The sequence below is a fragment of the Colobus angolensis genome, unplaced genomic scaffold, assembly GCF_000951035.1.
Source record: "Colobus angolensis palliatus isolate OR3802 unplaced genomic scaffold, Cang.pa_1.0 Scaffold20, whole genome shotgun sequence".
In the NCBI taxonomy this organism is placed as follows: Eukaryota; Metazoa; Chordata; class Mammalia; order Primates; family Cercopithecidae; genus Colobus; species Colobus angolensis.
In genome coordinates this window covers 2,352,288-2,365,081 of record NW_012115155.1, presented here as the reverse complement: position 1 = coordinate 2,365,081, position 12,794 = coordinate 2,352,288, and the positions used below count along the sequence as shown (strand labels likewise).

At 40.2% G+C, this 12,794-nt stretch overlaps 1 protein-coding gene across 1 annotated transcript in view; it reads right to left on the bottom strand.

Moving 5' to 3' along the window:
• The window catches only part of EPB41L5 (erythrocyte membrane protein band 4.1 like 5), a 172,707-nt gene that overhangs the window by 11,086 nt on the left and 148,827 nt on the right, over positions 1–12,794 (bottom strand). Inside the window, exon 21 of the mRNA XM_011941716.1 lies at positions 3,953–4,106. Within this exon, the coding sequence (XP_011797106.1) occupies positions 3,953–4,106 (154 nt within the window). The remainder of the gene's footprint in view (positions 1–3,952; positions 4,107–12,794) is intronic.

Sequence of the window (12,794 nt, the reverse complement as noted above, 5' to 3'; positions counted from 1 at the left end):
CGATCTCCTGACCTCGTGATCCGCCCGTCTCGGCCTCCCAAAGTGCTGGGATTACAGGCTTGAGCCACCGCGCCCGGCCTTAACTTTTTAATTACAAAAAACTTTTTTTGGCTGGATGCAGTGGCTCACACCTGTAATCCTGGCACTCTGAGAGGCCAAGGCGGGAGGAGATCTCTTGAGCCCAGGAGTTCAAGACCAGCCTGGGCAATATAGTGAGACCTCATCTTCACAAAAACTGAGCAAAACTAGCTGGGCACAGTGGCACCCAGCTGTAGTCTCAGCTACTCAGGAGGCTGAGGTGGGAAGATCACTTGAGCCCGGGAGGTAGAGGCTGCAGTGAGCCAAGATTACACCACTGCACTCCAGCCTTGGTGACAGAGCGAGATTCTGCCTCAAAATGAATTTTTAAAAAGTAAGGCCAGGTGCGGTGGCTCAAGCCTGTAATCCCAGCACTTTGGGAGACCGAGACGGGCGGATTACGAGGTCAGGAGATCAAGACCATCCTGGCTAACACAGTGAAACCCCGTCTCTACTAAAAAATACAAAAAACTAGCTGGGTGAGGTGGCGGGCGCCTGTAGTCCCAGCTACTGGGGGGCTGAGGCAGGAGAATGGCATAAACCCGGGAGGCGGAGCTTGCAGTGAGCTGAGATCCAGCCACTGCACTCCAGCCTAGGCAACAGAGCGAGACTCCGTCTCAAAAAAAAAAAAAAAAAAAGTAAATACAGCCAGATGTGGTGGCTCACGCCTGTAATCCCAGCACTTTGGGAGGCGAGGTGGGTGGATAGTGAGGAAAGGAGATCTAGACCATCCTGGCTAACACAGTGAAACTCTGTCTCTACTAAAAACACAAAATATTAGCCAGGCCTGGTGGCGGGCACCTGTAGTCCCAGCTACTCAGGAGGTTGAGGTAGGAGAATGGTGTGAACCTGGGAGGCAGAGGTTGCAGTGAGCCAAGATCGCGCCACTGCACTCCAGACTAGATGACAGAGCAAGACTCCGTCTCAAAGAAAAAATAAGTAAATACAATAAAATAATTTAAAAAAATGTTTTTTGAGACAAGGTCTCGCCCTGTCCAGGCTGGAGTGCAGTGGCACAAGCATAACTCAGTGCAGCCCCAACATCCTGGGCCCGAGCCATCCTCCCACCTCAGCCTCCCAAGCAGCCGCGACTACAGTGCACCACCATGCCCAGACAATTTTTTTTATAGAGACAGGGTCTCACTTATGTTGCCCAGGCTGATCTTGAATTCCTGGGTTCAAGTGATCCTCCTACCCTGGCCTCTCAAAGTGCTGGGATTACAAGTGTGAGCCACTGTGCCCAGCCTCTTAACTTTTAGACTAGAGGAGAATCGTACTACTCTGTATGGTAATATCATACTTTGAACTCAAAAACAAACAAACAAACAAATAAAAACCAATAACAGGTCAGCACAGGAGACAGTGGATAAAGGAGATGCCTAAATTCCAAATGCTCCTTTATCTAGACTTATGGGTGCTTCTGTTCGTAAAATAATACAATATGAACTCTCTCCCTATAAATGTTAATTAATACCTTTGGTTAACCAGTACTTGAAGTACCTTATAGAGGACACAATTCTCTACTGTGAGGGAGGGGGTCTGGGAGAATTTTAAAACAACAAAAGATAAAATGCCAATCTGGCAATAAACAATAAGAACCTAGGGCATAGCACACAAGAAAAAACGGCCCTTCATTCATACATTTCTGTCTTTTTTTTGCGGGGGGGGGGGACATGGTCTTGCTCTGTCACCCACGCTGTAGTGTAATGGTACAATCATAGCTCACTGCAGCCTGAATTTCCTGGGCTTACACGATCCTCCCACAACAGCTGCCCAAGAAGACAGGACTACAGGCATGTAAAACTATGCCTGGCTAATTAAAAAAAAAAATTTTGTAGAAATGGGGTCTCCCTATGTTGCCCAGTCTTGTCTCAAACTCCTGGCCTCAAACCATCTTACCGCTTTGGCCTAAAGTGCTGGGATTATAGGCATGAGCCATCACACTCAGCCACCCATTTACACATTTCCATTTCTGCCTATATGCCTTCAGGTCTTGGAGAATCTCCTATTCATATTTCAACATGCAACTTAATTTAAACCACAAAAACATGAAAAATTGTTCTCTTGCATCTTCCCACCCTGCTGCCTGGACTAAGTGCACCATAACAGCTTCTGCAAGTCTCTACCACAATATATTACAATTCTCTCTCCCACTAGACTATAGGTAGTTAAGCTGAGACCATGTTTCATTCATTCATTTTTGAATCTTTAATACTTAATAAGTTGTCTGGTACATATTATATATGCAATAAATCTTTGAACTAAATGTCCTTCTCTGCTTTAAAAACATCTCAGGTTCTGCTTAATGATTTCCAATGATTAATCAATGTATCTTTTCAGATTTTAATTAGCAGAAAAGAAATGCCTGACTGAAGATATTTTAGGTTGGGTTTTTTCTTTAAGTCTAAAAATCTGAAAGATACTTATATACCTAAATACCAACCATACACTTTCATTGAGTAGTGAGAATACAAGTGATTTTTAATTTTTCCTTTTTGTGAAGTATTTGGCAAATTACAAGAGATGTACATTATGCAATAAAAGAGACAAATGGTAAGTGTTCATGCAAGGACAATTTTTAATTTAACTTGCAAATTAAAACATTCATTGGCAATAAACTGGGTTTCTATGATTTCTGAATTGGTAAGGGGTTTAGCAAGTGGATACAGAAAAGGCAGAAGCTGGGATGATCTGGTTATGTTGCAATGTAATTAGTGATAGGTCTCTGTTATTTCAAAAAGTTTGTTTCAATCAACAAATGTTTATTTAGTGTCTATTATGTGCCAGGTACTATTTGAGACACTTAGGCTACCCCAGCACTCTGGGAGGCCAAGGTAGTAGAACTGCTTGAGGGCAGGAGTTTGAGACCAGCCTGAGGGATACAGCCATGAACAAAACAGGTCAAGTCTCTCACACAGCTTACATTCCCTAAAGCAGCAGTCCCCAACCTTTTTGCCACCAAGGACCAGTTTGGTGGAAGACAGTTTTTCCAAGGACCAGGTTTGGGGGTGGGGTATGGTTTTGGGATGAAACTGTTCCACCTCAAATCATCAGGCATTAGATTCTTACGAGGAGTGAGCAACCTAGATCCCTCGTGTGCACAGTTCACAGTAGGGTTTGCACTCCTATGAGATTCTAACACCACAGCTGATCTGACAGGAAGTGGAACTCACGCGACAATGGTTGCCTGCAGCTCACCTCCTGCTGTGTGGCCCAGTTCCTAACAGGCCATGAACCAGTACCAGCCTAAAGCACAGGGATTGGGGACCCCTGCCCTAGAGTAAATGAAACTACTAATTCAACAAGATCCCTTATTTCTTTCATCGAAGAAACACTTAGTCACTATTTGCATGCAACACTGTATCTTAAAAGGAAATATGAGTGAAAGCATAGCCAACATCCAAAACCAGCCCCAAAATATAAACAAAGTACACACAAACTGGAGAAGAATCCCTAAGATCCTCTTGTGAGTGGTGTGGCAACAGGATTCTCCCTAGAGAACTGTGGCTCAATCCTTTTATCACATCCGTTTTTTTTTTTTGAGACAGTCTCACTCAGGATGGAGTGCAGTGGCATGATCTCAGCTCACTGCAACCTCTACCTCCCATGCTCAAGTGATCCTTCTGTCTCAGCCTCCTGAGAAGCTGGGACCATAAGCACATGCCACCATGCCCAGCTAATTTTTTGTATTTTTGGTAGAGACAGGTTGTGCCATGTTGCTCAGGCTGGTCTCAAACTCCTGAGCTCAAGGGGTCCGCATGCCTCGGCCTCCCAAAGTGCTGGAATTATAGGTGTGAGCCCCTGTGCTCGGCCGCTCTTCTCACATCTTAAGTCCCAGTGTCCATCAGTAATCACTAGATGCCCTTGGTTATACTGCAAGATTCAATTCAAAATTGTCTTTGGCAAAAATTTTAAGAAGTAAAAGTATTCTTACCTTTAGAACAGAACCACTGTCGGCAGGTGTGATATACGTCAGAGTCTCAAGAGACTCTTTGGGGAGGGGCACATTATTCTCATTTAACACAGCACTAGGAAGAAAAAGATAAACTCACATCATATAGGACCTGGGTCCAGGCAGGATTTTCAAAGAAGGGGCTTAGGAAAGAAGTGCAACAAATTCATGTAGGGAAAGGTATATGAAAAAATGCTCAACATCACTAATTATCAGGGAAATGCAAATTCAAACTACGATGAGACATCATCTCACTCCAGTTAAAATGGCTTTATAATTAAAAAGATAGGCAGTAACAGATGCTGGTGAGGACCCATAGAAAGGGTAACCCTCTTATGCTGCTGGTGGGAATGTAAATTAGTACAGCAACTTTAAAGAACAGTATGGCGGTTCCTCAGAAACTAAAAAGAGAATGACCGTATGGTCCAGCAATTCCACTACTGGGTAAACATCCAAAAGAAAGAAAATCAATATATCAAAAAGACACCTGCACTCCCATTCTTATTGCAGTTCTACTCACTACAGTCAAAATATAGAACTGACCTAAGTGCCCATCAAGTGCTTAATGTATTATCACATGTACCCTGAAACAAAGTACATCTATAGTGCATCAATATTTTAAAAAATGAAACCGTGGACAAAGAAGGAAACCAAGAAAACAATGTGCCAACAAATATAGAATATTAATAAATAAGAAAAATTATAAAAATGAATTAACAACTTTGAAGCTGAAAAGTATAATTGTTTTTTAACTTCAGAGGTACATGTGCAGGTTTGTTATACAGGTAAACTTGTATCATGGGAGTTTGTTGTACAGATTATTCTGTCAGCCAGGTATTAAGCCTAGTACCCATTAGTTATTTTTCGTGATCCTCTCCCTCCTGGTGTGCTCTACCTTCTGACAGGCTCCACTGTCTGTCTTTCTCCTCTATGTGTCCATGTGTTCTCATCATTTAGCTACCACTTTACGCAGTATTTGGTTTTCTGTTCCTGTGTTAGTTTGCTAAGGATAACGGCCTCCAGCTCCACCCATGTTTCTGCAAAGGACACAATTTCATTCTATTTCATTCTTTTTTATGGCTGTATAGTATCTCAAGGTGTGTACATACCACATTTTAAAAATCCAGTCTGCCACTGATGGGCATTTAGGTTGATTCCATGTCTTTGCTACTGTGAATAGTACTGGAATGAATATACGTGTGCATGTGTCTTTATGACAGACTTATATTCCTTTGGGTATATACCCAGTAATGGGACTGCTGGGCTGAATGGTATTTGTTTTAGGTCTTTGAGGAATCACCCACTGTTTTCCCACAATGGCTAAACAAATTTACACTCCTACCAACAGTGTATAAGCGTTCCTGTTTCTCTGCAACCTCGCCTGTTATTTGATTTTTTTTAATAATAGCCATTCTGACTGGTTGAGTTGGTGTCTCACTGTGGTTTTGATTTGGATTTCTCTAATGATCAGTGATGTTGAACTGTTTTCTATATGCTTGTTGGCCACATGTAAGTCTTCTTTTGAAAGGTGTCTGTTCAAGTCCTTTGCCCACTTTTTAATGGTTTTTTTTTTTTTTTCTTGTAAATTTGCTTCAGTTCCTTATAGATGCTGGGTATTAGACCTTTGTCAGAGGCATAGTTTGCAAAACTGTTCTCCCATTCTGTAGGCTTTCTGCTTACTTGGCTGAGTTTCTTTTGCTATGCAGAAGCTCTTTAATTAGATCTCATTTATCAATTTTTGCTTTTGTTGCAATTGCTTTTAGCATCTTCTTCATGAAATCTTTGCCCGTTTCTATGTCCAGAATTGTATTGCCTAGATTGTCTTCCAGTTTTGGGTTTTACATTTAAGTCTTTAATCTGCCTTGAGTTGATTTTTGCACATAGTATAAGGAAGTGGTCCAATTTCAATCTTCTGCATATAGTTAGCCAGTTATCCCAGCACCATTTATTGAATAGGGAACTGTTTCCCCATTGCTTGTTTCTGTCAGCTTTGTCGAATATCAGATAGTTGTAGGTGTGTGGCACGATTTCTGGGCTCCATTCTGTTCCATTGGTCTATGTGTCAGTTTTTATACCAGTACCATGCTGTTTTGGTTACTGTAGCCCTAGAGTATAGTCTGAAGTCAGGTAGCATAATGCCTCCAGCTACCTCTTTTTGCTTAGGATTGCCTTGGCTATTTGGGCTCTTTTTTGGTTCCATATGAATTTTAAAATAGTTTCTTCAAGTTCTGTGAAGAATGTTATCAGTAGTTTAACAGAAATATCATTGAATCTATAAATTACTTTGGGCAATATGGCCATTTTAATGATATTGATTCTTCCTACCCATGGGCATGAAATGTTTTTCCATTACTCTGTGTCATCTCTGATTTCGTTAAGCAGTGTTTTGTAGCTCTCCTTCTAGAGATCCTTCACCTCCCTGGAAAGCAAGAAAATCCTAGGTATTTTATTCTTTTTAGGGCAACTGTGAATAGGACTGCATTCCTGATTTGGCTCTCGGCTTGACTATTGTTGGTGAATAGGAATGCTAGTGATTTTTGAACACTGATTTTGTATCCTGAGACTTTGATGAAGTTGTTTATCAGCTTAAGGGGCTTTCAGGCCGAGACTATGGGGTTTTCTAGATATAGAATCATGTCATCTGCAAACAGGGATAGTTTGACTTCCTCGCTTCCTATTTGGATTCCCCTTATTTCTTTCTCTTGCCTGATTGCTCTGAGTAGGCCTTCCAATACTATGTTAACAGGAGTGATGAGAGAGGGTATATCTTTTCTTGTGCCAGTTCTCAAGGGGAATGCTTCCAGCTTTTGCCCATTTAGTATGATGTTGGCTGTGGGTTTGTCAGAGATGGCTTTTATTATTTTGAGGTATGTTCCTTGAATACTTATTTTATTGAGAGTTTTTAACCTGAAGCAGTGTTGAGTTTTATCAAAACCCTTTTCTGCATCTATTGCGATAATCATGTGGTTTCTGTTTTTAGTTCTGTTTATGTGATAAATCACATTTATTGATTTGCATATGCTGAACCAACCTTGCATCCCAGGTTGGATCTGACTGTGGTGGATAAGCTTTTTGATGTGCTGCTGGATTCAGTTTGCCAGTATTTTGTTGAGTATTTTTGCATCGATGTTCATCAAGAATACTGGCCTGAAGTTTTCTTTTTTTGTTGTGTCATTGCCAGGTGTTCGTATCAGGATGATGCTGCCTTCGTAGAATGAGTTAGGGAGGAGTCTCTCCTCCTCAATTTTTTGAAATAGTTTCAGCAGTAATGGTACCACCTCTTCTTTGCATATCTGGTAGAATTCAACTGTGAATCTGTCTAATCCTGGGCTTTTTTTGTTTGGTAGGCTGTTTACTACTGATTCAATTTTGGAGCTCATTATTGGTCTGTTCAGGATTCAATTTCTTCCTGGCTGCCTTGAGAGAGCGTGTGTGTCCAGGAATTTATTAATTTCTTCTAGATTTTCTAGTTTATGGGCATAGAGGTGTTTGTAATATTCTCTGATAGTTACATGTATTTCTGTGGAGTCAGTAGTAATATCTCCTTTGTTGTTTCTGATTGTGTTTATTTAGATCCTCTCTCTTTTCTTATTAGTCTACCTCGTGGTCTGTTTTATTATTTTTTTCCAAAAAAGAAACAACTCCTGAATTCATTGATCTTTTGTGGTTTTTTGGATTTTTTTTTGAGACAGAGTCTCACTGTTTCCCAGGCTGGAGTGCGATGGTGCAATCTCAGCTCACTGCAACCTCCACCTCCCAGGTTCCAGTTATTCTTGAATCTCAGCATTCAAAGTAGCTGGGATAACAGGCATGTGCCACCCTACCCATCTAATTTTTGTATTTTTAGTAGAGATGGGCTTTCGCCATGTTGGTCAGGCTGATCTTGAATGCCTGGTCTCAAGTGATCCATCCACCTCCACCTTCCAAAGTGCTGGGATTACAGGCATGAGTCACCACACCTGCCTTATTTATCTTTTCAATATATTTTTTTTTGTGTGTGTGTGTGTCTTGATCTCCTTCGGTTCAGGTCTAACTTGTTTTTTTCTTATCTTCTGTTAGTTTGGTTATCTTTTGTTAGGGGGTTGGTTTTCTCTTGGTTCTCCAGTTCTTTTAGTTGATATTAGGTTGCTAAAATTGAGATCTTTCTAACTTTTTGATGTGGGCATTTAGTGCTATAAATTTCCCTCTTTTTTTTTTTTTTTTGAGATGGAGTCTTGCTCTGGAGTGCAGTGGCGCGATCTTGGCTCACCGCAAGCTCCACCTCCCGGGTTCACGCCATTCTCCTGCCTCAGCCTCCTGAGTAGCTGGAACTACAGCCACCCGCCACCACACCCAGCTAATTTTTTTTTGTATTTTAGTAGAGACGGGGTTTCACCGTGTTAGCCAGGATGGTCTTGATCTCCTCACCTCGTGATCCGCCCGTCTCGGCCTCCCAAAGTGCTGGGATTACAGGCATGAGCCACTGCGCCCAACCTAAATTTCCCTCTTAACACTGCCTTAGCTGTGTCCCAGGGATTCTGGTATGTCATATTTTTGTTCTCACTAGCTACAAATAACTTCTTGACTTCTGCCTTATTATTATCATATACCCAAAAGTCATTCAGGAGCAGGTTATTTCATTTCCATGTAACTGTATGGTTTTGAGAGAATTTCTTGGTCTTGATTTCTAAATTTGATTGTGCTGTGGTCTGAGAGTGGCTGCTCTGATTTCAGTTCTTCTGCATTTGTTGAGGAATACTTATGTTCGATTATGTAATCGACTTTAGAGTATGTGCCATGTGGTGATGAGAGGAATGTATATTGTTTTTGGGTGGAGAGTTCTGTAGATGTCTATTAAGAAAAACTTAAATCCAAAAGTTAGTTCACTGAAAGATCAACAACACTGACAAATATTTAGCTAGACTTATAAGGAAGAAAAAAGATTCAACTAATATCAGAAATGAAAAATAGTGGAGCCTCTCAGTAAAAAACAAAAGGATTTGAAGAAAATACTATGAGCAATTTATTCCAGTAAATTAAATCACCTAGGTGAAATGCAAACATTCCTGAAAACAAATTACCAAAACTGACTCAAGACGAAATGGAAAATCTGAACAGACTTATAATAAGCAAAGAGATTGGATCAGTAGTCAAAAACTTTCCAACAACAAAAAGCCCAGGACCATAGCTTCACTGATGAACTCTACCAAACATTTAAAGAACTAACAATAGTCTTTCTCAATCTCTTCCAAAACGCAGAAGAAGACGGAACACTTTCTAAATCATTCTATGAGGCCAATATTATTACCCTGTCACCAAAGTCAAATAAAGACAATGTAAGAAAATTACAAACCAGCCAGGCATGCTGACTCACAGCTATAATCCCCAGCAATTTGGGAGGCTGAGGTAGGAGGACTGCTTGACACCAGGAGTTGGACAAACCTACAGACCAATATCCCTTATAAGTATATATGCAAAAGTCCTTAAAAAATGCTATCAAACTGCATCCAGAAGAATATTAAAAAGCTTATATAACATGACCGAGTAGGATTTGTTCTAGAAGTACAAGAGTGGTTCAGTATCAGAAAACCATATCACATTAACAGAATGAAGGAAAATATCCCACACATGAGCATCTCAATTGATTCAGAAAAAGCTTATGACAAAAATGCAACACTTTTTCATGATAAAAACAAACAGAAGGGAATTTCCACAGTATGGTAAAGGGCATATATGAAAAACACACACAAAACACTCAACGGTGAAGGACTGAAAGCTTTCCCTTTATCCCTTTCAGGAATAAAATAAGAATGCCCATTTTTGTCTCTTCTATTCAACACTGTTTTGCAAGTTCTAGCCAAAGCAATCAGGTAAGAAAAAGAAATAAAAACTTCCTAACTGGAAATAAGGAAGTAAAACTATCACTATTCACAGATGCCATAATCATGTATATAGAAAATCTTATAGAATGCAGAAAAAACTGGCCGGGTGTGGTGGCTCACGCTTGTAATCCCAGCACTTTGGGAGGCTGAGGCAGGCAGATCACAGGCAGGGGTCAGGAGTTCAAGACCAGCCTGGCCAACATGGTGAAATCCTGTCTCTACTAAAAAATACAAAAATTAGCTGGGCATGCTGGTGGGGTCCTGTAATCACAGCAACCAGGGAGGCTGAGGCAAGAGAATCACTTGAACACAGAAAGCAGAGGTTGCAGTGAACTGAAATCGTGCTGAAATTGCATTCCAGCCTGGGCAACAAGAGCAAGACTTCGTCTTTTAAAAAAATGCAGAAAAAACCTATTAGATCTAATAAACTCAGCAGAGTTGCAGAATACAAGATAAATACACAAAAATTGGTCGTATTTCTATACACTAGCAGTGAACAGTTTGAAAACAAAATTAACAACATTACAACAGTATAAAAGATGTAAATACCTAGGAAACAATTTAACCAAGGAGGCAAAATACTTGTACACTGAAAACTACAAAACACCACTGAAATTAAAGAACACCTAAATAAATGGAAAGACATCCTACATCATGTATCTGAAGACTTAAGACTGTTAAAATTACAGTACTAACCAATCTATAGGTTCAATGCAATGCCTATTAAAATCCCAGCAGCCTGTTTTGCATAAAGGGAAAAGCTGATCCTAAAATTTATACAAAATGGCAAGAGATCCTTAATTGTCAAAAGAATCTTGGAAGACTCACACATCCTAATTCAGAACTTACTACAAAGCTACAGTAATCAAAACAGCATGGCACTGGCATAAGGACAGATATATAGATCAATGGAATAGAACTGAGAGTCCAGGACCAGAAGGAAACGACCAATTGATTGATAGGACTGCCAAGATCTAGGATAGAGACACCTGTTTATCCACAACCAAAAGAATGAAGTTGGACCCCTACCTCACAGCATATACATTTTTTTTTTTTTTTTTTGAGACAGGATCTCGCTCTGTCACCCAGGCTGGAGTACAGTGGCATGAATGCAACTCACTGCATCCTCAACCTCCTGGCTCAAGCAGTCCTCCCAAGTAGCTAGAACTACAAGTATGTACCACCATGCTTGGCTAGTTTAAAAAAAAAAATTGTAGAGGCAGGGTCTTGCTATCTTGCCCAGGCTGGTCTCGAACTCCTGGGCTCAAACAATACTCCCACCTCAGCCTGGATTATAGGCAGGAGCCACCATGCCCAGCTGAAAAAATTAACTGAAAATAGATGGAAGATCTAAATACAAGTTTCCTATACTGGAAGTTCTAGCCAAAGCTATGTAACTGTTAAAAAAAATACATACATATATATATATAGGAGTACATCATTATGATCTTGAATTTGGCAATGGTTTCTTATATAAAACACCAAAAGTACAAGCAACCTAAGAAAAGTAGATAAATTCGACTTCATCAAAACAAAGAATTTTTATCCATCAAAAAGCATCACTAAGAAAGTGAAAAGACAATCCACAGAATGGGAGAAAATATTTCGAAATCATGTATGTGGTAAGAGTCTAGTATTAGGAATTGATATTCAATCAAGGACTCCTACAACTCAACAATAAAATAAACCCAATTTAAAAATGAGTAATCTATCATGGGATTCGGAAAAAAAAAAAGAAATAGAAATGGAGTGGGCAGGCACAATAGGTCAAACCTATAATCCCAGCACTTTGGAGGGCCAAGGTAAGAGGATTGCCTGAGGCTAGGAGCTTGAGACCAGTCTAGATAACTTAGTGAGACCCTATCTCTAAAAAAAAATATGTTTTTTAAAATTAGCTGGGCATGGTGGTGTGTGCCTGTAATCCTAGCTACTCAGAGAGCTGAGGCAGGAGGATCACTTAAGGCCAGGAGTTCAAGGTTACAGTGACCTATGATCGTGCCACTGCATTCCAGCCTGGGTGATTAAGCAATAATGTCTCTAAAAAATAAGACAATAAAGATAAAATTTAAAAATGGGCAAAGGACTTGTATAGACATTTCTCCAAAGAAGTTATACGAATGGCCAACAAACACATGAAAAGATCCCCAACATAGTTTGAAGTCAGGTAGTGTGATGCCTCCAGCTTTGTTTTTTTGACTTAGGCTTGTCTTGGCAATGCACGCTCTTTTTTGGTTCCATATGAACTTTAAAGTAGTTTTTTCCAATTCTGTGAAGAAAGTCATGGGGCGGCATTGAATCTATAAATTACCTTGGGCAGTATGGCATTTTCACGATATTGATTCTTCCTATCCATGAGCATGGAATGTTCTTCCATTTGTTTGTCCTCTTTTTATTTCATTGAGCAGTGGTTTGTACTTCTCCTGGAAGAGGTCCTTCACATCCCTTTAAAGTTGGATTCCTAGGTATTTTATTCTCTTTGAAGCAATTGTGAATGTGAGTTCATTCATGATTTGGCTTTCTGTTTGTCTGTTATTGGTGTATAAGAATGCTTGTGATTTTTGCACATTGATTTTGTATGCTGAGACTTTGCTGAAGTTGCTTATCAGCTCAAGAAGATTTTGGGCTGAGACGATGGGGTTTTCTAAATATACAATCATGTCATCTGCAAACAGGGACAATTTGACTTCTTCTTTTCCTTTATTTCTTTCTCTTGCCTGATGGCCCTGGACAGAACTTCCAACACTATGTTGAATAGGAGTGGTGAGAGAGGGCATCCCTGTCATGCTGGTTTTTAAGGGGAATGCTTCCAGTTTTTGCCCATTCAGCATGATATTGGCTGTGGGTCTGTCATAAATAGCTCTTATTATTTTGAGATACGGTCCATCAATACCGAATTTATTGAG